At 47.7% G+C, this 27,436-nt stretch overlaps 1 protein-coding gene across 1 annotated transcript; it reads left to right on the forward strand.

Annotated features, from left to right (window-relative positions):
• Positions 1–26,669, forward strand: SLC35B4 (solute carrier family 35 member B4). Its single transcript, XM_037049170.1, has 10 exons — positions 1–349; positions 8,092–8,205; positions 14,390–14,492; positions 15,605–15,654; positions 18,316–18,397; positions 18,565–18,625; positions 20,347–20,456; positions 21,743–21,818; positions 24,504–24,579; positions 25,399–26,669. The coding sequence occupies exons 1-10, from the start codon at positions 273–275 to the stop codon at positions 25,643–25,645; spliced, it is 996 nt and encodes a 331-aa protein (XP_036905065.1). The 5' UTR covers positions 1–272; the 3' UTR covers positions 25,646–26,669.
• Positions 26,670–27,436: the final 767 nt, after the last annotated feature.

The following is a 27,436-nucleotide window of genomic DNA, read 5'->3' on the forward strand; positions in this document are numbered from 1 at the left end:
GGCGCGTGGCCTGCTGGGATACGTAGTCTGGCCGGGTCTAGGACGCCCCCTCGGATGAATGGGTCCGGGGCAGACCGCGAACTACAGCTTCTCGGCCCGCGGCTAAGCGGCGGCTGCTGAGGAAGGGGAGAGTGCGGCAGCCCCGGGGAAGAGTTCCGCTCCGGGGAGGTGGCGATGTTCCGTGCAACGGCTGAGGCAGCAACTCGGCCACCTGGGGTAGTGGTATAGGCAGGCGCTTCCTCTGCGCGCTCGCCCCCCTTCCCTGCACCGGCATGCGCCCGCTCTGCGCGGTGGGCCTGGTTTTCGCAGGCTGCTGCAGTAACGTGATCTTCCTAGAGCTCTTGGTCAGGTGAGTGACCCCCGCGGGCCGCGCCCGGTTCCCCGAGGTGCATCGAGGAAACCGGAGGAAAGGCGTCCCTATTGCGTCCCTCCCCTCGCGCTCCCCCCGCACCGCCACCACGCCGGGGCGGAAACCCGGGTGGGACAGCCCTAGCCGCTGGGCTCTCCGCTGCCTGGGACCCCGCTGAGTGGATCACTCCTTGGTCCTGCGCACCATCCGTTTTCCCGCCCAATAGTTTCACGTCGTCTCTTGGAGGGAACACTCGGGCTGTTGTTGTCGTCAACATTTCTACATGCAGTGAGGAGTTTAAATCTGGAGAATTTTTCACGTGACTGGCCCCAGGTGGCCGGGGAACTCGTGGCTAGGTTTCTTCAGTTCCTTTTTTCCTTTCTGTTAATAACGCCAAGTTTGACTTGAGCAAAGCTTTTCGATGTATAAGGCAGCCTGATTTTGTACACGCTGCAAAGAAAGTTTTGTGTGTATTCAAGTGGCCCGCACAGCATTTTTTATTGCCCTTATAGACGGGCATGAGTACTTGGCCCAAACATTGCCGGACCATGATGGAGCGGAATCAGTTTTTATTTATGTATGAGGTCCAAGTGATTGACTCAAGGGAACATTTCCACCTCTAAGATACGTATTAGTCTTTAAACTGGGAATCATGTTTTGAGATGTAACTTTATAAACTAAGATTGGGGGTGGGGCGTGGATAAAAAAGCTGTGGAACATTTACACAATGGACTACTACTTGGTTGTAAATAAGAAGAAAATCCTACCTTTTAGGACAGCATGGATGGACCTGGAGATTATTACGCTAAGTGAAATAAGCCAGTAAAAGAAAGAAATGCCATATGATCTCATTTATATGTGGAATCTAATCCACAAAATAAATGATAGAAACAGAAGCACAGAAACATAGAACAGACTGACAGCTGACAGAGGGGTGGGGTCTTGGAGGATTGGGTGAAGAAAGGTGAAAGGGTTAAGTGAATAAAGTACACATAGCCCCAGACAACTGTACCGTGATAGCCAGAGGGAAGGGGGAGTGGGGGGAGGGGGCGGTGGGCAAAGGTGGGGGATCAATGGGGACAGAAAAGAACTTGACTTTGGGTGGTGAGCGCATGATACAGTGTGCAGATGATGTTTTATTGAGTTGTGCACTTGAAACCAGTATGGTATCATTAACCAGTGTCACCCCAGTAGATTCAGTTTAATAATGGGGGGGGGGTGGAGGGAGGACAAAACAGGTCAAGGGGTTGACGAATGGTAGCTAGACTTTTATAAAAGTCTTGCGCAAGGTTTTACAAACAGATGTCGAATTCTAGTGTTGCACACCAAAAATTATATAATGTTATAAACCAGTGTTCCTTCAAAAAAAGAAAAGAACAGAATGTCTTGGAACATTAGCAGAAGGAATCTGGGAATCGTTTTATTGAGATGGTATGCAAATAATGTTGAGTAATGTGCAAAGTTCAAGGAGTAGAAACTGCTAGAGAAAAGGCAGCAGGTGTCCTGGAAACGCCTCAGCAGGAAAAATCTCAAAATGATGAGCTTCGTTTGTGGCTTTGCTGTACCCCGGTTATGTGACCTTTTCCAGTCCTTCAGCTTCTCGGGGCCTCCTTTGCCTGCTGTAAAGTGCCACCTGTGGTGCTTGCTCTCCACCACCGCGTTTCTGAGTCTAGAGTCCATCTCCGTTGGCTGTCAGAGCAACGGAGCATCGAGACCGGTTGAGAATTACCATTTCCCTGTTACCGAAAATGAAGCAGCGCCTAAGAAGTTCAAGAGACTTTTACTAAGTTTGGAAGTGGCAGAGGCAGGCCTGGAATCCAGGATATCTGACCTCCTCGTCCAAGGTCATTTTCAGCCTCCCTCTTCATTTTGAACTTGAGCAGCCTGTAGGTTTTGCTCATCCAGTTCCTCATGTGCTACCTGCTAGAAGTGTATTTTATTTTCCTGACACCAGTGATGAAGTCATTCTGAAGCAACCAGTTCATTTAAGGTAAACTCTGTGCGGGGTTACCTTTTGCAGTTACTGAGCTTGAAGTTTTGTCAGGCAGAAACTGTTGATCAGGATCTGTCCCTTGTCATTCACCCAGGGAGTGGGTGGTGAGGGATACGGAAAAAATAGATCCTGCTGTAAGCTGGCATATTTCAAAGGAAAGTTACTTTGAAAATGGATTTTAAACTATAAGAAAGTGATAAAGTCAGGCCAGCCAAATAAAGGTGTAATATTTGTGGTGGAATATGCATGAAATCGGGTGGCCAATGCATTTTCACCAGGGGCCACCTCAGCCTCACTGTTGCCTTCAAAGGGTCGAATGTAATGTTAGGACTGTATGCATGTAACTACTCCTTAGCAGTTAGGCTGCCGCTGGGTAGAAACAAGGTGCCAGGCTGGATAAAACAAGGTGGAGGGCTTAATTCAGCCCACGAACCTTGTGTTTGCCACCTGTGCATTAAATTAAATCTTGTCAGCCCTGGCTGCTGTAGCTCAGTGGATTGAGTGCGGGCCTGCGAATCAGACAATCGCGGTTCGATTCCCAGTCAGGGCACATGCCTGGGTTGCAGGCCAGTTCCCTGCAGGCCAACTCCCAGCAGGGGACACACGAAAGGCAACCATACATTGATGTTTCTCTCCCTCTCTCCTTCCCTTCCCCTGTAAAGATAAATAAATAAAATCTTTAAAAAAAAATCTTGTCAAAGGCTGTGTGATACCAGTTATGGTAGCAGCTGAAGGCACTGTTTACTAGTCACGAGCCCTTGTCTAAATTACTTGGTTTCCTGGAATCTGTTTTCTCAACAGTGAAAGTGAGGGTAATGGTTAGACCAGCTTCACGTGGTTTTGAAGGATTAAATGAGATTCGCGTGCAAAGCCTGAAGCACATGCAGATGGGCTTCCTCTCTAAAACTTTTATTTCAGTACAGGTATACCTTGTCGTATAAATTTGTTCCTGGGATATTGTGGCTAAATCTAACTTTACTCATACAGCTATCTTTTCATGCATTATGGGAGCGTCAGTTTAGAACTTTGATATAACTTGTAAATCACCCTTCATTTATCTTTTTATGTAAACCTGGAATTTTACTTAAAAAAAGGCCCATAACTCTGGAATGGGTTTCCATAAGATGGTGAGGGGTTCAGTACATTCATTGATTTAAGGGACGGTACACCACACCAAATAGCCGCTTTTTCCTGGTTTGCTTGGGCAGCTCACAACTTCTCATGTGACAGATCAGTAAACTAAGAGCTGGTTGGACTGGATAGTCTTTAAAGGTCTTTCTAGTTTTGGCCTCGGAATCCAGGACTTCATCTTGGGACATCACAGCTCGTAACTTTTTGGTAGAGCAGGAACTGTGCTTTTTATATGGCTTCCTTGGAACCCTTGGGCACCCTAGTAAGTGGCAGGCGGAACGCACTGTTAGTATAAATGCAAATGCTGAAGTGACTTTCAGGGAGAAGCAGCCATGTATAATCACTTCCCCCAAACTGGAAGACCAGTGGAGGTGTCTCTTGCAGCTGTTCCTCCCCGTGGTTGGGGTCTGAGATAGAATAGGAAGCACAGTGCGGCTGAGGAGCAGATGCGACGTCAGGGCGTCTGCATCAGCTGACTGAGTGGGCAGAGTGTCGTGTGTCTTCCAGGAGGAAACAACCAGAACATTTGTTTTCCCTGTGTTATTTCAGTCACGTGCCTAATGCTGAATCTGATAGAAAAGTTTCCCAAGTCTAGAATAAGAGATAACAAAAGGCCTACACTATCTGTCCGATTCTTTCTCTTCAAAGTTGCTGTTTTAAAAAATAAAAATTTGGATTCTTGCGAAAGAGAATGCAAAGTCAGAGACACCTGTTTGCAGTTAGTGATGTGTAAGTATAAGTCTCTTTATAACAGTGTGTTCCTAAAAAGCTCTGTAAATTGATTTTTTAAAATATTTTATTTATTTATCTTTTTAGAGGGGAAGGGAAGGAGAGAGGAAAGAAACATCAATGTATGGTTGCTTCTCGTGCACCCTCTGCAGGGAACTGGCTCCTGCTGGAAACTGGCCTGCAACCCAAGCATGTGCCCTGACTGGGAATCGAACCGCGATCGTCTGGTTCGCAGGCCCGTGCTCAATCCACTGAGCTACACCAGCCATGGCTGTAAATTGATTTTTAAAAAATTGAATTATGTGAGTGCTTTGGGGATATTTAAAAATCCTGTGGAAATAGAGCCATGGGCAGTGTGGCTCAGTGGATTGAGCGCAGGCCTGCCAAGTGAAAGGTCACAGGTTCGTTTCCTGGTCAGGGCGCAGGCCTGGGTCCAGGGCCAGGTCCTCAGGAGGGGGCACGTGAGAGGCAGCTGATAGATGCTTCTCTCACTTATCAATGTTTTTCTCCTTCTCGTCCTAAAAATAAATAAATGAAGTCTCTCTTTTAAAAAATCCTGTGGAAATAGAGAAAGGAGATTAGAGTTGTCGGGGGGACGATTGGAAGTGACTCCCAGTGGGTATGGAGTTTCTTTCGGAGGTGTGCTAAAATCACATAATGGTGATGGCTGCACAACTCCAAATACACTAAATACAAACCCCCCACTGCCCTGTGTGGATAATAATAAAGGCAACGACGGGGCCTGCAAACCATTTATTTGTCGCGTGTCCCCGGGTATCCTTAGCAATGAAATGGCTGTAATAATACCCGCCTCCCTAAAAATAAAGATAAAATTACCAACAATGATGATGCCTTTTAAAAATAGTATGGAGAATACACTTGCAGGGTGAGTCATTTTTTGAAAAAAAAAATGGTTTCTTTCTCTCGTACAATTTTAATATTCTAGATCGCAGTCGCATCAAGTGAGGCATCCCCACATTCATTGAGGGGCTTGCGTGAAGGCCAGGCGCTGTGCCGGAGTAGGAGCCCCGCCCCCGAACCAGCCCTCCATGGCGCTGGCTTCTCCCTGCCTCCTCGTGCTCCAAGCGTGGCTCCCTCATGTGCTGTCGTCTTGGGGGCAGGGGGCAGGGCTCATCACGCCGAGAACTTCCTGGCAGCCAGCCCCATGACTGTTCTTTAGCTGAACCCACCTAGGCTTTGGTAAAGAGCAAGCGGAAGGGAAAGCAAGGAAGCTTTGTGAGCCCCTTTTGGGCTAAGTTGTGGCTTGGCCCTTCATGTGTATTTTCTCATTGAATCCTCCCTAGAATGTTCATTGTACATCACCGCTGTCTTACAGTTGAGAAAAATGGTCGATATAAATATCTTTTAAAAGGTTACTAGACTTCAGCTGAACACCTGCTAGGGTGGTAGGCAAGGTCCTGCAAGTTGGTCGTCCGGGAGTTCTAGTCTTTGCCTTTTCCCTCCACAGCAGACACTAGGGGAAGTGCTTTGAGGGCCTGGCGTATTTGCAGTGAAACCAGTGAGATGGGCGCTAATACTGTTCCCATTTTAAAGATAAGAAAAGCAGTTGTAGATTGGGTAATTGACTTCCACTGTCCCAGGGTAAGTGACAGAGCTGCAACCTGCATGTCACCGTGTACTTTTAGCCACTGTGGAGCACAGCCGTTCTCAACCCTGTGTCAGCATATCAGAATTACCTGTGCATCTTGCACACACACACACACACACCACCACCACCACCCCACCCCACCCCGGCCTTTGCCCCAGACCTACACAGTGGTTCTCAGCTCTGGCTACACAGTAGAATCAAGTGAGAAGCCTTCAGAAGGACAGGTCCTAGGGCCTTACCCCAGACCAGCCCAGTCCACACTGGGGACAGTGGGGGGGCGGTGCCCACCAGGCACATGGTTTTTAAAGAATGACCTATATAGAGTTGCATAGAGTCTGCTAGGAACTCTCCATCTGCAGCTCAAGTTCCTTCTCCTGTCACTCATATCGAGGCTAATGGTTTTAGTAGCTCCTTGAATGAGCTAAATGTCTTACATGATTGTTTATGGAGTCCTACAGCCTTTAGCCCCGTCCCTTGAACATAAAAAGTGCTAACAGAAGGCACTGCATTGACTAGAAAGCAGTAGTTTTCCAGGGAACCTTCACAGGCAGTGGGTCTTGCGGAGCAGCCGCCGTTCTACTTCCAACGTGTGCTTCACGCTGTACGGAAAGGTGACCAAACAGTGAACAGTGATATGGCAGCAACCACGTATCTGTCAACAGTCGAGTCTAAAACCCAAACTAAGCGAACAAGAAGAACTGAGACCGAATCATGGCTACAGAGAGCGTTTTGATGGTTGTCAGATGGGAGGGGGTGGAGGATGGGTGAAGAGGTGAGGGGATTAAGAAGTACAAATAGGTAGTTACAGAGTAGCCATGAGGATGTAAAGTACAGTATAGGAAATGGAGCAGCCAGAGATCTTATATGCATGACCCGTGGACATGAACAATGGTGCGGGGATGGCCTGAGGGAGTGGGGGTGCTGGGTGGAGGGCGGCAAAGGGAGAAAAAGTGGGAAAACTAATAGCATAATCAATAAAACATAAAAATAAATAGATAAAATAATATAAAGAAAACTGCGAAATCAAAACAAATAACATCTCAAAAAATAAAAACACATGGCTGGCACTTGGAGGTCTTTATTTTTGTGCTTGACGGCTGTGTTTAACAATCTGTATGTTTGGCACTGCTATTTAACGTCAATACCACCAACAGGATGGAGTTTTTAATAAATAGCATTGTATTGATATTTAGTAATATAATTACATCTGTAGTCACTAGCTCTGGGTAAATGTCTTGGGTGAAGGTGAAAATACAAACTACGAGGGCTGAATTTCATAACATGGCAGTGTCGCTAATATGGGAAACCTGGGAGCTTCCAGAAAACAAAGACAACTGCTCACTTTGAACTCCCTCCTCTGACGGAGCAGAGCCCAGTGTGGGGCGAGCTCAGGCAAACCTCAGACGTCTTAGGGAGCGAATTTCCACACAGTGCTGCAGGGGGGTGTCAGAAGGAATTCTCCTAGCTTGTGATTTTTTTTCCCTAACAGCCCCTGTGAAGGGTCCCCTGCCCCTCCCAGAGGCCCCTGGAGAGGTTCGGTTGAACTTCACACACACTGTTGTGTGCTTGTATGTGTTAAGAGTTGTGGAGAACAACGTACCAGAGCGGTGTCCTTAATTTTTCCATTACTGCGCATTGCCCCTCCCCTCCCCCACCAAGACCCCCTTTTGGACTTTTCCCGCTGACCCTCCCCTCACAGATACACTGTTACAGGGTTTGTGTACTGTACGTCTGTCTGTGCTTTGTACTTATAGAACAGTAAGATTTCCCTCACCCCAGGAGCCAGTTTTAGCCCCGACGGCGGAGCTAAGGTAACACCCTTGCCATCGACAGTGGGTGCGAGCGTTCGGCTGACATTGTCTTGGGGGTTCCTGGTCAGAGGATCTGTAAACACTTCTAGGAGACCTGAGCCTGTTTCTGTGCTTGGGCTTTGCTGCCTAAGCTGACCGGGGTGCTGACGGAAGTCCTCTTGGTTAAGTGAAGATCCCAGAAAGAACATACGGCCAGCTTCCTACAGTTCACGAGGAAAGTGGTGTCACAGCTGGAGCAGGGTGACCCTGACTGATGGCGCCGCCCCTCCAGGAGAACGAGGCAGGCTCCGCGTTCTTCCCTGGTGGGCTTTGCTAATGCATGTGGCCGTGGGCAGGAAAAGGGGAGGGGCAGTGCATAAGGGGACTCTCTCCCTGTTCATTTGAGCTGTCAGTGTAACGAGGCCTGGTGGCCTCGGTCCTGGTGGCCTCGGTCCTGGCGTTTTAAGCCTTTTTGTTGTTCACTGCACAGGAAGCACCCAGGATGTGGGAACATCGTGACGTTTGCACAGTTTTTATTTATCGCCGTGGAAGGCTTCCTCTTCGAAGCTCGCTTGGGAACGAAGCGGCCAGCTATCCCAATAAGGTATGGCACATGAAAGTCTCTCTCTTTTTTTTTTAAGATTTTATTTATTTATTTATCTTTACAGGGGAAGGAGAGAAACATCAATGTATGGTTGCCTTTCGTGCGTCCCCTGCTGGGAGTTGGCCTGCAGGGAACTGGCCTGCAACCCAGGCATGTGCCCTGACTGGGAATCGAACCGTGATTCTCTGGTTCGCAGGCCCGCGCTCAATCCACTGAGCTACACCAGCCAGGGCTGAAAGTCTCTTTTAGCCTTTTTTTCCCCCCTTTTTAAAGTTAAGAGCTTTTCTGGTACTTACATAAAAGGAATATGAGACATCCTTTGATAAGATTTGTATCAGTATATCAGCAGAGTAATAATTTATTTTCTGATTTAATATGTTGTGAAACTCCAGGGAGCCAATGTATTTTAAAATAAAATCCCTGCCACAACATTTCAGATAACTGTGGTGGAGTTATATGACCATGTATGACCACATACATGACCATGTATATATATGTGAGTGTGGGCAGTGTGTGGGTATGTCTCTAGTATGTGGTCAGTGAAAGGCCTAGTGTTGTCAGCAACTTTTAAAAATAGTTATATATGCTATCCAATGTTATCACATGGGGTAAGGGTGGTATCATTGTTCCTTTTAAAAAACAAATGGATTTTGGAAATAGAGGTGTCAGCAGTTACACAATATTGTGAATAGAATAAATGTCGCGGAATTGTTTACTTTAAAATGATTGATTTTAGGTTGTGAATTTCACCTCAATTAAGAGAAAATGACTTGCCTTGACTGGCGTGACTCCGGTGATTGGGCGTCATGCAAAGCAAAAGGTTGCTGGTTTGATTCTTGGTCGGGGCACTTGGCCCGGGTTGTGGGTTCAGTCCCCTGTTGGGTGCCTACGAGAGGCAGCCGTTGATGTTTCTCTCCCTTTCTTTCTCCCCGCCTTCCCCTCTCTTTAAAAATAAGTAAAACCTTAAACAAATTGGCAAACGAAGGCAAAATTGTTGATTCTAGACCGCTATTAGTCCAGATTTACGTAACTGTGCTCACAGGCCCAAATAGAAAGCAGCAGTTCTTATAACGAGCGGTGTGTTCTTATAACGCTTGCTGTGGAGACTTGAAATCAATGTGTGACCCATCCTTGTGAGTATTTATAATAGGCTCATGTCATTAATCCCTGTGAGGGGGACATGCCGGAATGCCTGCAAGGACTGGTTAAGGCTCATCCTTGTTGATGTTACTTCACAACATTCCTGAGTAGCTTGCTGTGGAAAAATCCACAGCAGGAGACTTGCTCAATTTTGTTACTAATTTTGTATTTTTAGGCCAGGTGCGTATAGTAATGGCCTGTTGATCCTCTTTGCTCCCTTTGCTCAGGGCTGAAATGGATTGGGTGATTGTCTAGCTACCTTGCAGCAGGCGGGAGGGGGAGGTAAATAGTGCTGCAGCTCACTGGCTCCTCCCACCCCGCATAATCCCGGGTCTCCAGAGAGCTCCGCAGCTGCCTGCCCTCTCCGCACAGCCTCTCTCTTGTCTGTTTACAGGAGGGGGTCTTACATAGAAGTGACCTCTGTGTGGGCCTTAGCACCAGCCAGTTTGGGGAAGCCTGCTGGAACCCAGCAAGGAGGCCAGGAGTGGGTGGTACCACCCTATTGTTCCTGCTTGTTCTCTTTGCTGGGAGGCCAAAGGATCAGGCAGCAGAGCTGGGAGAGCTGCTGTGATTTTGCAGGCGAGCCAAAGCCCTGCCCGGAGCTCCCGGCTGCCCCGTGTGCTCACTGTCTCCTCCAGCCTGTAGGGTTCCTGCAGCTCCCTCCCGGAGGGCTCCTGTGGCTCTGCCTCCCCTCTGCTCCCTGTTCGTTGTTCAGAAGCTGTTTATTCAGCCTGCAGTTGTCTTGCAGGAGTAATTGTTCTGCATCATCTATGTGTATGTTTGAGTTTACTCACAGGAGGGGTCGAGTTCAGACTATGCTTTCACTATCTTGAACTTTTTTTCCTAGTTTTTTTAATGTGTAGTGTGAGGTTCTTTTGAGATTTTTGTTTGTTTCTTGAGGTAGGCCTGTAAGGCTAGAAAGTTCCCCCATTTGTACTGCTTTTTCTGTGTACCCCAAATTTTGGTATGTTGTATTTTTATGTTCGTTTGTCTTTATCTTTTTTGAAATCCTCACTCAAGGATATATTTTTTAAAATTGATTTTAGAGAAGGAGAGGGGGAGAGAGAAAGAGAGCGAGAGAGAGGGAGACATTGATGTTAGAAGCATTGATCAGTGTCTTCTTATACGTGCCCCAACCAGGGATTAAACCTGTAACCTAGGTCATGTGCCCAGACTGGGAGTTGAACCTGCATCCTTTTGGTATATGGGATGATTCTCCGACCACCTGAGCCACCCAGCCAGGGCTGTCTGTCTGTATCTTTTGATCTCTTCTTTCATTCCTTCTTTGACCCAGTAGTTGCTTAGTGGCATGTTGTCGAATCTTCACATATTTGTGTTTTTCCCAGCTTTCTTCTTGTAGTTAATTTTGTGTCATACCATTGTGGTCAGAAAATATATTTGGTATGTTTTCGGTCTTTTTAAATTTATCAAGACTAGCTTGGTGCCTCAGCAGGTGGTCTGCCCTTGAGAATGTTCTGTGTGCACTTGAAAAGAATGCATGTGCTGTCATTTTGGGATGGAAAGTTCTGTAAATATTGTTACATTCGAAGAGCGAGTAACCAAATGTCCAGGCACTTAGAGCATTTAGATGTTATTTATTGGCCAAACTTTTAACCTGCGCAGGGGCGAACTTCCCCAACTGTGACCGGAGTCACCGTAGCTCCTCAGAGCTACAATATGGAAGTCGCGCCTGGCTTACAGACTAAAGGGTTTTTATAGAATACTGCAAGCAAGCAATATACAGAAGCAGATGTGGCTGTTAGCGATTGGTGCCATTGAACAATAGCCTCCTTACTCATTGGTGGGACCCTCTTGTTGGAAGGCAGAACATATTTTTCTTTTTTTTTCCCTCCTACTGGCCTTCCACATTCTCCTTATCTTGCTTCATGCCTGACTGGCCTTGTACACTGACTACATTCTGGGGTGGGGGCCTAACTATATCCTGTTGGAATTTCTACTTGCAGCTGGCTCTTATCGTAGCTGGCTCCTGTAAATATCATTAAGTTCATTTGATCTAATGAGTCATTTAAGGCTGGTATTTCCTTATTGACTTTCTGTCTGGATGATCTATTCATTGCTGTCAACGGGGTATTCGTGCCCTACAGTAACGTATTTTTGTCTGTTTCTCCCTTTAGGCCTGTTAGTGATTGCTTTACATACCTCGGTGCTCCAAGGTTGGGTGCATATATATTAAGTGATTGAGCTTTCTTGGGGAATTCTCTCCTTTGACATTATAAAATGTCTGTCTTTGTTTCTTGGTACCTTTTTTAAATTTGGAACTCTGTTGTGTCTGATGTAAGTGCTGCTGTACCCACTTTTCTCTGGGTGCCATTTGTTTGAGGTATCATCTTCCCCCCTTTTGCCGAGTCTCCTGGAGGCAACATGTAGCTGGGTCTTATTTTTCACTCCATACTCCTACTTTCTGTGTTTTTATTCAGGAGTTTGGTCCATTTATAATGTGGATGATTAACTTTATATGAAGACTTATTACAGCTAGTTTACCTTTCCCTGTTGCTCAGTCTCCCTTGATCTTCCATCTGCTATTTTAGTCTGGCAGTTTTCTCTGATTTTCCCCCCTCCATTTCTTTTCTTTTTTTTTTTTATGTTTTGTGTCTCAGCTCTGGATTTCTGTTTTGTGGTTACCATTAAGATTGCGTAAAGAGCCCTGGCTGGTGTAACTCAGTGGATTGAGCGCGGGCCTGGGAACCAAACAAAGATTGTGTAAAGAGTCTCATACGTAACAGCAGTCCTTTCTCTTCGAATTGCCTCTTTATTCACCCTTACCCATTCAGTCCTTTTCCTGCTCTTTGATGATTTTTGTTACAAATTATCCCTCTTTATGTTGTGCATTTCTTGCCAAATTGCAGTCACTATAATTATTTTAATGTCCTTCCCCCCTTTAACCATTACGCTGTAATGAAGTGTTTAATAACCTATTCTGAAATAGACTTTCGGTTGCCTGCTCCTGTCTGTTAAGTCATCTCATTCAGAGTTTCATCTGCTTCTGTGCGCTCGTTTCCAACAGAAGAGCTTCTTCCAACATTTCTCGTGTGCAGGTCTTAACGGTGGTCAGTTCTCCCAGTGTTTGTCTGTCTGGGAAAGCCTTTATTTCTTCTTAATAAACTTTGATAAACTTAATAAACTCAGTATAACTTTGCTGAGTATCTTATCCTTGGCTGATGGTTCCTTTCTTTTCAGTATTTTGAATGTTTTCTTCCACTCCCTGCTGCCTTTAATGTTTCCACTGAGAAGTCTGGTGGTGATAATGTAATAATGGGTTTCCTTTGTAGGTCAGTCTCTATGTTCCCGGCTGCCTGGAGAATTTTTTCTTCACCATTGACGGTTTGAATAAGATGAGTCTTGGAGAGGGTTTCTTTTTATTGATATAATTAGGTGCTGTGCTGGCTTCCTCTGTTCTAAAATCCGGTTCTTTCCAGAGACTTGGGAAGGCCCCATCAGTTATTTCTTTAGGTAGGACCCGTGTTCCCTCCTCCCTCTCTGTTCTTTCTGGCATCCCTGTTACCCTTAGATTGCGGGTTCTGATGTGTCCGGAGAGTGGCTTCATTTCGTTTAAAAACTCTTAGTTCTCTCTCTTCTTCCTCCTGGGTCATTTCTAGGTTTCTGTCTTCAAGTTCTCGAAATCTCTTTTCCATCTTGGTCTGCTCTGTTTCCGGTACTCTCTAGTTTATGCCTTATCTCCCCGAGTGCTTCAGCTCCAGAATTTCTTTTCTGTAGTTTGACTCTCTTCAGTAAAGTGCTCCTTGTGTTCATTGATTTTGTTCCTGAGCTCATTAAACTCTCTTCCCGAGTTTGTTTTTGGTGTGTTGTTGAGTTTCTTCAAAACTGCAATCTTGAATTCTCTGTCATTTAAATTAGTCTGCTGTGACTTCTGAGTTTGGTTTCTGGAGATTTTTCGTCTCCTTTCTGTGCTCCCAGTCACCTCGGTGGTTCATGGTGTTCGGTGGGTCGTTTCTCTGCCTTAGAGGTAGTGGCCTCCTGTCAGGATTCAGTTTTGCTCACAACAGTTCAGCAGGTTCATAGGCAGGCTAGGCTGCCTTTTCCTTCCCCAAGAGTGGTGTTACAGTGCAGGTTTTGTTTTCTCTTACGTGCGTGCTTTATGCCTCTGGGGTCATGGTGGAGTGGCATTGCTTAGGTTAAGGAAGCCACCCTGTACCCACTGAGATGTCGGGTGTCCCCTCTGTCAGCAGCTCACCGCAGGTGTGGATCATGACTGCTGTGACGGGGGGGGGCGGTGACTCATGATGAGAATTGGGTTTGCACGCTCCCAGAGCGACTGAGTTTTTGCCCTGTGCTCTTGGCTTTCCTGGGCTCTGCAGGGTCTGTGGGGCAGAGGAGGCAAGTGCACAGTCTCATAGCTCCGCCCCCTCAGAGCAGTGGCCTCTCAGCCACCTCTAGCCAGCTCTGCTGCAGTGGGGTGGGCGGAAGGAAGGAAGAACACGGCTTCTGCCCCTCTTACCCTTCCAGGGTGCAGTGTGCAGGCTGGAGCCAGGCTGGCTGCTGCCTCCCCTCCCGCCCTGCTCCATCCTACTCCCCTGCTCCTTCCAGAGTGCCCCTTCTGGTGGCCCGATGTGTGGCTCTGTCAGGCCTGTCTGTGTGTTGAGCAGGGTCCCAGGTTGAGTGACAGCTGTCTGACTTGTAAAATACAAGAGGAGAAACGATGGCGTCTGCTCACTCTGCCACGAAGCTGACGTTCTCTGTCTCCACTGACTTTCAAAAACCTATCGGTGTCTATTAAGTAGCAGTTTTGAAGACTAGTTTTCATTTGCCATGTATACTGGAAACATTAAAATACTGTTTCTTAAAGCATACTCTATCATTTAAACTTTTTCCATGTTAGTCTGGCCTTGTGAAGTGTTTTTATAGGTACTTATTATTTGATTTCAACAGATAATAGTGATACAATCTTGGTAAAGAGGAACTAAGCCAACTATTTCTTAACTGAAAACACGTACTGCCATCTGTAGTTGATTTTCTGCGAACGGCGGGTTCTGTGTGATGACAGGCTGTCCCCTCTGCGTTTCAGATACTATGCCACCATGGTCACCATGTTCTTCACCGTCAGCGTGGTGAACAACTACGCCCTGAACCTCCACATCGCCATGCCTCTGCACATGATATTTAGATCTGTGAGTACCGCCACGCACGCGAGCTCGCTCCTCCTGGAAGCACCGCGTGGGCAGAGGCGGGCAGGGCTCGCACGAGCAGTGTTCCGGGTGTGAGAGCAGGTCTGGTAGCTGCGTGGGCAGGGGCCGGCTTTCCCTCACCTGAGAAGGGAGGCAGAGAGAGAAATGCGAACGTGGGTGGTTTCCTGGGACTTCTCTGAGGTCTTGTGGGTGATGAGTAGAAGTTAAAATTGTCCCGAGAAACAGATTTTGCCTTTAATTCCTTTCATCTAGTTGCTTTTGTAGTCACACTTGCTGTGCATGTTAGTTATTTCTCATCACTTTTTCTTTCTTCCGTAAAATTACATTTCCTTCTAGTAAATGAGACAGACCCTTTTCTGATTTTTTTTTTAAGCAGAGACTCGAGATAAATGAAGGGGAAGTCTTGATGAAGACATGTTTATGTTTCTTCGATTCTTCGACAGCAGTACAAGTTGTTGTCTTTGCCTCGTGTATGGCGATGGATCTGCGTTTAGTTTTTACATAAATAAGAACAGTTTTCCCCAAAGGGCAGGAAAGACTTCAAGGGGGGGTGTAGACAGGATGGCAGAAAATGGGTGATTGTCGGGATTGTCACTCTTCGGTGCAGACTGAGATTTTTGTGAGACCGAATGCGCTGCTCCTACAGGGACTTTCTGGAGCTGATTTAATTACCCAGAGGATCTTCAGAGCGCTGAGCGCATCGTAGACTTTCAGCAGGTGCACGGTGATTGGTCAACAGACACCCTTCCAGGGAAGAGGGGTCTCTGCGCACCTTCTTTCATTCAGTGAGGGGCAAGACGCTTGTTAAAAGCTCTCATAAGTAAGGGAGATGTAATATTTGACAAAAACAAGTCTGTAACATAATTTATTCCTGCCAGCTGCAGCTTCAGCTAGGACTGGTTATGGAGAACTGATCAAAGTTTTATTATTTTGCAAGATCGATTTCATGGTTTATACTCGTTGCCCTTATACAGACACCTGGACCTTACTCACTGATCGTCCCACCCTCCTCCTTCCCAGCTGCCTTTCCCTCTTGTCTGAATGACACCGTCTTTCGCTCATGCACTGAAACTTGCTCTTGTCTCCGTTCACAGGGTTCTCTAATTGCCAACATGATTCTAGGGATTATCATTTTGAAGAAAAGGTAAGCAGTACACTTTCATAATTTATGTAGAGGAAGCATTTCCATGGTGGAGATAGGTTGCTCTTGACCTTCTTTGTGTCCTTGTTCCCTCTGTGACAGCGATGTAAATTCTTGAAGCAGCTGACCAGGTAGGAGGTCCCAGCTGTGGCTCTGGGGAGAATGAGCTCTTGTCGTCACAGAGTCCTTAGCTCCACACTAACCTGTGAAGCCAGTTGTTCTAGAACTTTACTGCCCCATATGGTCACCACTAGCCACGTGTGACTGTTTACATCTAACATTGAAATTACTTAAAATTATATATTTTCTCAGTCTCACTAGTGACATGTTAATTGCCCGCAGCCACATGTGGCTAGTGGTGACCGTGTTGGAGAGCCCAGTGTGGAATATTTGCAGCCTCTGAGCTAGCGGTGTGGGACAGTGCTGTCACGGAAGGTGTTTATCCACACACCAGAGTGAACTGAGGAATAGTCATGGTTATTAAAAAGGAAATCTCTGATAGAGACCCACATGGCCAAGAAGATGGAATGGAGTTTCAGGGCTATTCCTTGTGTCACCAGTGGCTCTCTGTGGGACAGGGACGGGGATACCAGAAGTGTCCAGGTTGCTCTTTTCAAGTACTTGTCACCCACCTTCATCCTAAGCCTCACCTCTCACACTGGGGAGTTCCCCCTCACTATTACATCCAAAATCGTACAAGTCGATGCCAACTTCTCAATGTGTCTAATACCCACCCCCAGTATTAGAAATCGGTACCAGCTCGGGCAGGAGCTGTTGGTTCCGAGTGCAGGAACCTAGAGCTTTGAAGTTCTAGGGAGGGCTGCATCACAAAAGGACAGTGGTCCTGCCTCACCAGGCTGCTTATCACGAACCCTGAGTTCCCCAAGACTTGTGTATTCCCCAGGTAAGTGCCACTGTAGGTGATTTTGTCCCTAGGTCCCCTGCACTTAAGAGTGCGTGTATAACAGGTTTGTCATGTTTAAAGTAAACATGTGCTTCTTGGTAGAACAGAATTCCCCTTGGAGCGGACCTGTGGTTCTTCCAACCTTTGATTTTGGCTCATACGAGGGATACAAAAGAACATTTTATTTCAAAAACATATTCTGATGGTGCTGCAAAATGTCTGGAGCCTTCTCCAGCATTTCAGGTTTCCTTGACTTGTTTTGGGTCTGTCATCCTGAATCAATCTCTCTCTTGGCTTCTCCAACCCTCTTCAGAGTCAGCAAGAATTTCCTTAACTATCTAATATCAGGAATTAGTACCTATGTCAGCCTCCAAATAAAAGGCCACAGTGAGAGGCAATAATCATTTGAGATAAAAAAGAAGAAGAAGAACTATTTGGGAAAGACAAAAATCCAAAGTGTTCCGAATAGGAGCCAAAGGCAAGGTGTGTTTTGGGGCAGGGGAATAATTATATCAGTAAAAGGCAGGACTTTCTGTCGGTGCGGCGAAGCTGAGTGGGGACACTGATTCCAAACAGTGTTTTTAGTTTTCACTCAGGTAATTCTCAGGCCCATCGTCATCCTGTCCGCTTGCTTGTTGTGTTGCAGACAGTTCTTTGGGGTGGGACATCGCTGTAGGCCCAGCCCCAAGGTGACTGCCTGCCGTGTTTACGATTCAGAGGGCTGAGCTGTAAGATGTGGAGGCAGTTCCCCTAGATAATGGCTGTGACTCCAGTTCAGAGTGGTTCCATTTATTATTTTAACACTTCCTTTTATTCATCTTTGGTGGGAGCCCCCCAAGTTGGTAGTATATTCCTCATTCATTATTTTTAAGCTCTCAGTTTTAAGCCTTTCTGTCTGGACCTTCCCAGACTGGAGCGTTTCCTGGTTTTCTCAGCTGCCTCCAGCTGCGCTGGGTCCCTCACCCTGCCCTCTGCTCTCGCCTGGGGCGCTCGGCCTTGCCCCTCAGCCAGTTCTGCTGGGCTTTTATGAGCTGCTGTGACCAGAACTGTGCGCAGTGGTTGTGTAGAAACTTCAGCTAGCTCGTCTCGTAAATCTGATTTCATTCTTGCACGAAGCCTTTTGCTTCATCACTGAGGGTCCGAGAAGGGTGTTAATGATCGTATTTGAGTTAACGTGAAGCACCACTGTCCTTACTGTCAGCAGTTCCATCAGTGAAACATTCCTCCCTTCATCCAACTCTGTCGACATTTAAAAACATTTCCATCATTTGGAGACTTGAAAAGAAAATCCTCTCCTGAAAGTAGATGGTTGAATGGTTTTGAGAAGCGAGGCCTGCTCTTCGTACCTGAGCGCGTTCTTCCCCTTGCGTGGAGTGCGCCTTCACGCTCAGGCCGGCGCCCCTGCACCCCAGGGAAGGGCTGATGCCGGTCAGGCCTTCGTGCGGACACCTGAGAGCACAATGGAGTGTTATGTCTGGTCTGTTGTCTTCTTTTTTGTAAAATTTTTTCTGATGAGACAGTCTGTTGGTGTGCAGACTATTAGACACTGTTTTAAGCAACACCAAGAAGGGGTGTTATGCAGCCACCAGCGGGTACCCTGATTCTTCTACACACAGACTTGCGTGGCTTCCACTGGGAAATGACCCCCTCCCTCGTCTTTTGGTGATTCGTCTTCTCAGGCACCGTGACGGAAAACAGCAGGTAGAAATTGGTGCCCGTGCTTTCCTAAGGTGTTCTTGTTCTTGTTCTTGTTTTCGCAGATACAGTATGTTCAAATACACTTCCATCGCCCTGGTGTCTGTGGGGATATTTATTTGCACCTCCATGTCAGCAAAGCAGGTGGTAAGAAGGGGTCACGAACCACTTACATTGGCCGCGGGCGCCCCGGTACCAGGTCCTTGTTAATGATGCGAAGAAGAAGGGAGGGAAATGGGTCGCACATGTCCCCGTGTCCAGGCCCACTGCCTGTAGCTCTGGTCTCTGTACCTCGTGTTTTTCTTACTTTCTAGACTTCCCAGTCCAGCTTGAGTGAGGGTGACGGATTCCAGGCATTTGCATGGTGGTTACTAGGCAAGTACAGCAATTACCATCAAGATCATTGCCTTTGCAGTTCTGTTTGCTGAGTTTTCTCCTAAGGGATGCGTTTCCTGGCGAGGAGCTTTAGCCAAACAAATTATGCCCCAGAAGAGAGGCACCTGGGATCGTGTATCTCTGAACCTAGTGTTCTAGAAATGAAAAAAGAAAATGTCCAGGTTCACGGGCATGGGTTCCAGGACGTGGATCCGTGTTTTTCCTGGTCACCACGGGTACAGAACAGGAAGGACAGGCCTGCTTGCCCCGCACTCTCTCTGGGAGCGGGGCTTGGGGAGTCATCCGCTGCCTCGTGGTCCGTCTGCCGAGCAGGGGCTTCTCCGGAAGCAGGGCACGTTGCCGCGGTTGGCTGTTGAATTTCCCAAGGGGCCCATTTCTCAGCCTTAGGTTTATTTTCTTCGGAAGTTAGCTCCTCCCTATGGCGGTGTCCCCAAACCTGACCGACCCGCAGAATGTGCTGGGGAATTGTTTAAGACGGGAGTGTCTCCTCGAGGAATTACCGGGGCAGCTCCTGCAGAGCCGGCCCTCACCTTGTGCTGCGACATGGGGGTGAAACGCCCCCCCCCCCCGTGCAGCCCGTGGTGGCAAGGACAGGTCGGGAGGACCAAGTGAGAGACGGCGGTGAAAGAAAGCCCTCCCTGCTTCTTGGCTTTGAACATCTGCCCCCCCGAATTGCTGTTCTTAACACACAAAGAGCTGTACGAGCCAGTAGAATTCTTTATCCAATAAGAACAATTTGCGAGGATCTGAACGTATAACTCATGGGGGAAAATTAATGTCCAATAATTTTATGTTCAGCTTCATTAGTCTAATAAAGAAATGCAAATGAAGCCAAAATGCAGTGGCTTTTTCCTGTTGATCCGTTGTATTGGCCAGACAATAAGTGATTGTTCTCGCTGCTGAGGGTGCAGCGGGAAAGTCATTTTCACATAAACTGTTTACAGTATAAATGGACACAGCCTTTCTTGGGAAAAAATTACGTACTGAGTTTTTAAAAGGTCTGTAACCTCTGACTCAGTAAATCTATGTATGGAAGTGTATTCTAAGGAAATAATCAACATTTTTAAGGATATTTTTATTTTTAGAGGGAGAGAAGCATCTGTGTGTGCCCCCTACTGAGGGTCAGGCCTGCAGCCCAGGCCTGCAGCCCAGGCATGCGCCCTGACTGGGAATCGAACTGGTGAGCCTTTGTTTTGTAGGCCTGTGCTCAATCCATTGAGCTACACCAGCCAGGATAGGAAATAATCAACATTTTTTATTTATGTACAAGGATGTGCATTGATTTTAATGAGGAAATACTTGGAAGCAATCTAGTCATTCTCATAAGACATTTAAGTATGGTACATCCACATGATAGAGCAATACAACCATTCAAACATACATTTTGAAATTTTAATGAATGACCTGAAGGAAAATCCAGGAGCAAGATCACGAAAAAAAGTGATATGAAATTGTGTACTCACGATGATCCTGGCAAGGCGTAAAATATGTACAAATGATGTATTTACAGAGATGGAGAAAACTGTAAAGCACTGGATGGTAATATTATGGTTGACTTTTGCTTCTTTTTAAAATTTTGTCCATACTCTACAATTAGTTTGTAACATTTGCAGTGCATGGAAGCAACCAGGAATGTTCTTTAAGAAAATTTCGGGAAATGGGCAAATGCAAGTGTCCTGTAATCGACCCGTGTCTTGCAGGCATTGGAGCCTTGACCTTCGCTCTTCTGACCTCCGCCAGGATGGGCATCTTCCAGGAGACTCTGTACCAGCAGTTCGGGAAGCACTCCAAGGAGGCTCTGTTCTACAATGTGAGCTGCTGCTGGAACCTGGGGAGGGGAGGGTCACGGGGTTGGTATCGTCACCAGAATACGTTCCTGCAAACGCCGCTGCCGCCATCCTTCTAATGCAGGTTAAGGAGCAGCCCCTCGTCCAGCACTGCCCCCCCCCCGCCCCCCGCAGGCTGAAGTGCCTCCCAGGGGCTGCCAGCGTGCGTTTGAGCCACAGTTCTCTGCAGGGTCAGCCAGTGTGAGCAGAACGCGTCTGCTCACCAGGGACTCCCACAGAGACAGGGAACCTTCACCCCGTGTTCCTGTGGCTGGAACCAGGTTCAAACCAACGGGGAAACTGGACGAGGAAAATAAGTTGCAGAAGCAACATGCCTGGGGGAATGGTGCTGGCCGGCCTTTGAGAGTGTGAGGGAGTAAGGCCTTCAGAGGGGCTTTATTCACTTCATGGAGCGTTTAAATAGCAGTTATGTACACGAGCTTCTTCGCGTTAAACTGCTGACCTGGAGCCTCCTGTGACGCCTCTCCCTCCCTCGCCCCTGTGGTGATAATGCCCACAGCACAGCCCGTCAAGGTCAGGGTGATACAGTTGTCCTTCACTGACAACTTTCTGCCCTGACATTGCAGACAAGCAGTCTGACATATGTAGGTGGAGCTTGAGTGTGCAGCGGGGCACTTAAAAAATAAACGTCCCATTGGTTTCGCCTCTGTCTTTCAGAGCGGTCAGTGGCACGTAGCAACTGCTGAGGAAGCTCTCCTGTGGTTCCGCATTAAATTACTGTGGAGGGGTCACTGTCAAGTACATCAGCCTTTTACCTCGTTTCCTCTTCCTCTTCCACATCTTTTTATTCTTCGCTTTTTTCCCTGACATTGTTACTGTCTTCAACCTCCTTTCCTACTACTGTTCTACACTCCTTGAAATCCGCCTTCACATTCTTTATAACTTTTAAATTCATTATACTTGACTGTTCTCAAAAACAGTAAAATGCGACAAATCCTTTGGACAGAGGACTGTGTTTAAATCTCCCATTCCCTTTTCTTGAGGAAGGGATGCTGGCTTCATGCATGTGTGCGTGTGAGAGAGAGAGAGATGACCGTCACACCCTGTAAGGGAAGGACCGTAACTTGGGGGTGACTGTGCCATACAGGGCCAGGTGGTCAGATGCACTGGGTGCACTGAACTTGGAAGTCTAACTTTTCTTGATATTGCTTGTCAAACAATCTGAAAAACTTTGGATCATTGTAACATTACACTCATTATTCTACAATGATTTTGCATTTCGATTTATGTGAACTATTTCTTCCCATAGCATGCCCTTCCCCTGCCTGGATTCATCTTCTTGGCTTCTGATATCTACAGCCATGCCATCCTTTTCAATAAGTCTGGTGAGTTTCCAGTCACCCAGTGGAATTACCTCCCAGTTTCAGTTTTACTCTTGAGTTGACCATTCCTTTTTTAATGCAAATCGCCCTGCCCACTTGAAACTGTCCCCATCCCACCGTCCAGGGACATACTGCCGTGAATCAGCAGTTGTGGCAGTAAAAGCTTTTACAGGTGTTTCTCAGTTATTTGCAAATGAAGTAAGAGAAAACTGTCTTTGGAATACGTGTGCTTGCATTTGAATGTGGAAGCGTTGGTGTTCTGAGAAGGCTCACGAACAGTGACAACCCACTGCAGAGACTGGAGCCACCAGAGGGTGGCCAGCCGTCTCTGAGCCCGGTGGTCCTCATCTGCCCTCACAGGCAGACCCAGTGCCAGCCACCGGGGGACAGGGGCAGCAGAAATGATGACAGGGCTCCTTTTCCAAGAGACTGGTTAAAAAGGCCGCAGGAATACACAAAATTAATTCAGACGTCTGCAGTATAAGTTGGCCATTCTTAAAGTGACTAGTTAACAAGTTAGCTATAAAATGCCCGTTAACTTGAAATAAATGACTTACGTGACCTGAGTAGCTACTAAAAGACGTCGAGTCGTATAGACAAATGAACGCACGAGGAAGGCTTCGTGCCCCTCATACCTGAAGGGTGTCTCGTCGAGCGGCCAGAGGCGCTCGGGAGGCACCGGGCATCTGCACGTGAGTTGGGAGGTGGTGCCGCGCTGGGTTTGCAGCGTTGCCTCTCCCGTCTTGTCCTGCAGGAGACGTGGGACGGAGGTCGTGGGAAGGGAATGTTGAAGGCTCGGGATTACTCCCTTCTGGGTCCTTTTAATTGAGATATCATTGGCACGTAGCTGATTTTCGACACAGCGGTTTTTAAGGTTTCTGACAGTCCCCACACAGGAAAGAGCTATTTAAATAAACACTATCAAATCTTAGGACTGATTTTGATTTAGTTACTAGAATGCTGCTTCTAAAAGTCTCAGCGCTTGGAATTTATAATTATTATTTTCTTTTTTTTAAATCCCTTTAACTTTTTCAGAATTGTTGTTAAATGTACATTTATCCGTGATTTTTCCGAGAGAGCTGGGTTACTTTAAGTCATACTGATAGTCTCTCCCCTCAGCAAACTGATACAGTGGATCTCTGAAGTTACCAGTAATGTTTGTAAACTTTGCATTTCCACACCTGCTCAGTGTTGTAGAGACCACAGAATACCATGTTACTGGGATTTCCCACCAGGGCAGGCATACAGTTCTACCCATTCACTGCTTTAGGTGGCTTTTTATTTTTTGGCAAAAGAAAGTTGATGCTCTTTTCCTCACTGAATCTCAGCATCGCCTGTTGGAATTTCCTACGTGATGCTTCTGTGTTTCAAACTCCAGAAACCACTGGGGCACATGAAAGAAACGGCCCTCGGGGGGCTCCTGTGTCCTCACTCCCTTTCATTTGGGCATTTAGTCGGCTCCCAAGTAGTCTCAGTGCAAACCTCACTGTGTACAACTGACATGAGAATGAGCTAAAAGAAGTCAAACTCCCATCACCCTACACGCCAGCTAACTTCACGTCACCACTCTCCTTCCAGACACTCTAAGTTCTCACGTACTAGGAACCCTTGTGTACATAGAATACTTTTTTCACTTTCATTGTGAGTGTTTATGTGACTGGGAGTGACCCTTGGATTTTTTAAGCAGAACATTCATGTCCAGTGCCTCATCTGGTCGCAGCACCTTTGTCATATGGCCACCGCTCTATCCCTGGGCTTTGGGAGTGATCTGGCGTTTTTCCTTATTGTAAGTTACCCTGCAGTGAATGGAGAACTTTTTTTTTTGAATTATCTAAGATTAATTCCTATGAATTAGTATCGATACTTGTATATAGGCCCCATAATAGGAACTATAACATCGATTTTTTTAAAAAAACATACCAATTTATATGACCACCAATTGCTTGGCTGCTGACCCCACTTTTACCTTTGCCAGATTAGAATATAGTTGTAAGTTTTTAATTGCTAACTTCATAGCTGTACCATGCTACAGTCTAGTTTAATTTCGAATTCCTTGATCACTCGTAGGACTGACAATATCTCCACGTTTACTGGTGGTCTGGCATTTACTTACTGGTGGTCTTTCCGCCGCTGTTGTCAGTTAAGACCATTTCACTTGAACTTCTCTGGGCTTCACAGCGTTCTCTGAAAAGGAGGGTCCTGTTTGGGTGACCGGTAAAGAGTGTAACTTTAAAACTGAGATAAACTGTCACTTGTTTTAAGAAAGCAGGTAGTGACACTTGAGGCCGACGTANCGTAGGACTGACAATATCTCCACGTTTACTGGTGGTCTGGCATTTACTTACTGGTGGTCTTTCCACCGCTGTTGTCAGTTAAGACCACTTCACTTGAACTTCTCTGGGCTTCACAGCGTTCTCTGAAAAGGAGGGTCCTGTTTGGGTGACCGGTAAAGAGTGTAACTTTAAAACTGAGATAAACTGTCACTTGTTTTAAGAAAGCAGGGCAGTGACACTTGAGGCCGACGTAGCCTGGAACTGAGGCAAGTACGGGGGGTGCACGGTCCAAACCTGTTCACGAGGGAGGCAGCGCTGCTGTCTCTGTTACGTTCAGTCTGCGTTACTCCGTTTGGAAAGGTGAAGACGTCAGCTGTTGAAGTGATACAGTCATCTCCCCTCTTCATGTCCGCAGAGTCATACCAAGTTCCCGTCGTCGGGGTGACAGTGCCCGTCATGTGGTTCTACCTCCTGATGAATGTCGCTACCCAGTATCCTTTGTCCTGCCCGGCCGCGCGCCCTCTCGGGGTGGTTTTGGTGTGGAGGCGTTCATTCCTCTAACAGTGCGGCAGCACGGGTCTCACTGCCGCTTTGATCTGCTGGGCAGTAAGCAGGAGAGGGGCGCCCCCGGAGGGCTCCTGTGGGGGGGCCGAAGAGGTGCCAGCGGCGCCGCAGGTCAGCAGGTCACGGGCACTGGAAGGACGCGCCCTGGGCGCAGCGCCAACGTCGGGGGAGAAGTAGGAACTGGAGCATGGCCTGACGTTCTGTGATTTCTCCCTGCAGTGTCCTAGTGGCTTGGGTATTTCACAAGCTGTCACAAGACTCAGAAAGAAATTTCAGATTAATTGTTTAAAAAATGCTTCTTTTGAATGACCCTAAGCCCATTAGGAAAGAATTAAGTCTTTGAAATAGATCATAGGGCAAATCTAATGAGGCGACGTGGGCAGAGTGAGGTCAAACTCAGTTCTTGGACTGGGGGCCAGGTCAAATAAAGGTGGGCGTGAGGACCTTTCCTGGGACCCAGGGGGTGACCCCCTGGTCATTCCCTGGGAGCCCACCTTCACTGGAAACCGTGGGAAGAATCCAGAATAAGAACAGTGGGAGGTTATGGGCAGATTTGAGGTGGGACCCACACATGGATGGCGGGGCAGGGAGTCTGCAGGATGTTCTGCACGGAGCCTCAGAGCTGCCGCAGACCACCCCGGGTGTTCCGGTTCTTAGAACGGGACCATTTGAGCCAAGAACCACGCCGGGAGGTTTTCCTCTCGCCACTTCATCCCCAGGAAACTGCCTTAACCCCGCCTCCCCAGGTATGTGTGCATCCGGGGCGTCTTCACCCTCACCACGGAGTGCACCTCCCTCACTGTCACCCTCGTCGTGACGCTGCGCAAGTTCGTGAGTCTCATCTTCTCCATCCTGTACTTCCAGAACCCGTTCACTCTGTGGCACTGGCTGGGCACCTCCTTTGTCTTCATTGGGACGCTGATGTACACAGAGGTGTGGAACAGCCTGGGGCCCACAAAAAGCCAGCCGTGGAAGGAAGACAAGAAGAACTGAGGTCTGCCTCGGGGGGCCAGCGTGGCCGTGAGCCGGTTCACGTCTGTTCATGCTGAATTAGCCCCCAGCACCGAGCCAGCCATGTAGCAGAGAATCTTCAGAAGGCAGGGTGGTCCCGGATTTCACATGGCTTTACAGGCCTACATGGGTGGGCTCCGAATAGAAACCTCGCGCCCCTGAATGGGGGGAAAAGAACAGCTGTCTGCTGTTGGACAGCCCGTTCGTTACTTCTGTCTCGTTTACCAGAGTACTCGGGACTGCACTTGTTCGTTGAATTGAGTCTCCAGAGCTACTAGTTTTATACCCTTGGCCTTGGACAGTTACCCCTTTTTGTTCTGTTGATTGTCTGCTGTAAGTGGTAACCATCCCGTGTCCTTGTCCTTCTGTTCTGACGCCCTTCCGCTCCTCCGCAGCACTTTCCGGTTGGTCATGTGCTCCTGGCATCATCAGGAACTCCCTGAGTGACCGAGGGAACGGGGACACTGGTGACACTGGGGCTGGCCTTTTCCCCAGTGTGCTGGGAAAGTTGTGGTTGTCGCTGTGAGCTGATCTCTGGTGACAGTGGAGCAGGCCTGGGGGGAACCCGTTCCCACGATCTGTTTTGTTGTCTATGCAAAACTGTGTGCTTTTCCATCCGGCGTTCTGTGCTTGGAGCAAACCTGCAGCATATCTCTACGGCACAGTGTTAATAGAAAAAAAAGTTTTGTATAAATTGGGGAAGAGACGTTTTTTCCCCCTCACTCTTCTACGTGAAGTCCATGAGCCTAGAACTGAGAAGGCGACACCAGGAGAAGCTGGCCTTGGTCAGCACCCAGCGAGCCACAGCATCCCCACCCCAGGCCTTCACAGGCCTCCTCCCAAGTGGGTAGGTTAAGTCTTTGAAGCGCTTCTGAACTAAGCAGGTTTCACTTGTCCTAACAATTCCGATAGTTGCGAGCAGGCTAATGAGTAGATTAAAATATGGTGTTGGTGTGTAAATCAGGTCAAATCCCAATTAAAATGAAAAGTTTTTCTTGTTTTTCTATAAGGTATCTTAAATGTTTGTGATGGGTATGTGTGAGGGTCGGGGTTGTATGCTTTATTACACGTAGAAAGGTGGCCCCCCCTTTTACTCACCCGGTTTGCCTCTCCTGGCATAACCTTCAGACAGAGAATGATGTCAGCCAGCGTGGTGTGTCCCCTCCTGCAGTTTGTTTGTGATAATGCGGGAGAGAAGAGCATGAAAGTCAGGGTTCTTTCATTTCCTCCATCTTCACTTAGCTCTGACCGTGACTGACCTCATGCAAATACGTGCTGTCCCGTCGGCAAGTACACGTACTGGCCGCGCTCTCTCTGCACATAGAGGCCGTTCTTAAATTGGGAGGTGGCTCCACCTGGGGTCACTCACGGTATGGCCTGTGGTGCAGGGGGCCAAGGTGGCAGCCTGAGAGGACACGGAGTGCGCTTCCTCCCGTGGATGCACTGAGTGCATGTCTGTGTCTAGAGGAGCCATCTCCAGGAGGTGGCCCAGGGGCACCGGACGAGGAGGCTCCCAGAGAAGGGCGGAGGCCTCCAGGAGCTCTCCAGAATCTCGGGGAACTCACTAGGATTGGAAGAGCTACATTGTTTACATCCTCCTTACGCGTGGATAGCATGGGTGAGAGCTCTGCCCGTGTTCTCTGGCCAGTGTGCAGGGCCACAGTACTGCATCCCCAGTCACTCCTGGAACCAGCTCCAGCAGGAAGAGGGCGCTGTAGCTAGTGTGCACAGCCCCCGCCTCCCACCATTCTGGGTTAGACCCACTGGCCCAAC

This window comes from Sturnira hondurensis, unplaced genomic scaffold (assembly GCF_014824575.4).
Source record: "Sturnira hondurensis isolate 20B ecotype Veracruz unplaced genomic scaffold, ASM1482457v3 Scaffold0006437, whole genome shotgun sequence".
NCBI classification, from domain to species: domain Eukaryota; kingdom Metazoa; phylum Chordata; class Mammalia; order Chiroptera; family Phyllostomidae; genus Sturnira; species Sturnira hondurensis.

What these genes read in the sequence shown, in the direction of transcription:
- SLC35B4 (XM_037049170.1), top strand. Translation starts at nt 273, where the DNA reads ATGCGCCCGCTCTGCGCGGTGGGCCTGGTTTTCGCAGGCTGCTGCAGT. An exon ending in TGCACATGATATTTAGATCT is followed by an intron (nt 14,493 to 15,604) that starts GTGAGTACCGCC and finishes CTCCGTTCACAG; the next exon opens with GGTTCTCTAATTGCCAACAT. An exon ending in AGGAGGCTCTGTTCTACAAT is followed by an intron (nt 20,457 to 21,742) that starts GTGAGCTGCTGC and finishes TTCTTCCCATAG; the next exon opens with CATGCCCTTCCCCTGCCTGG.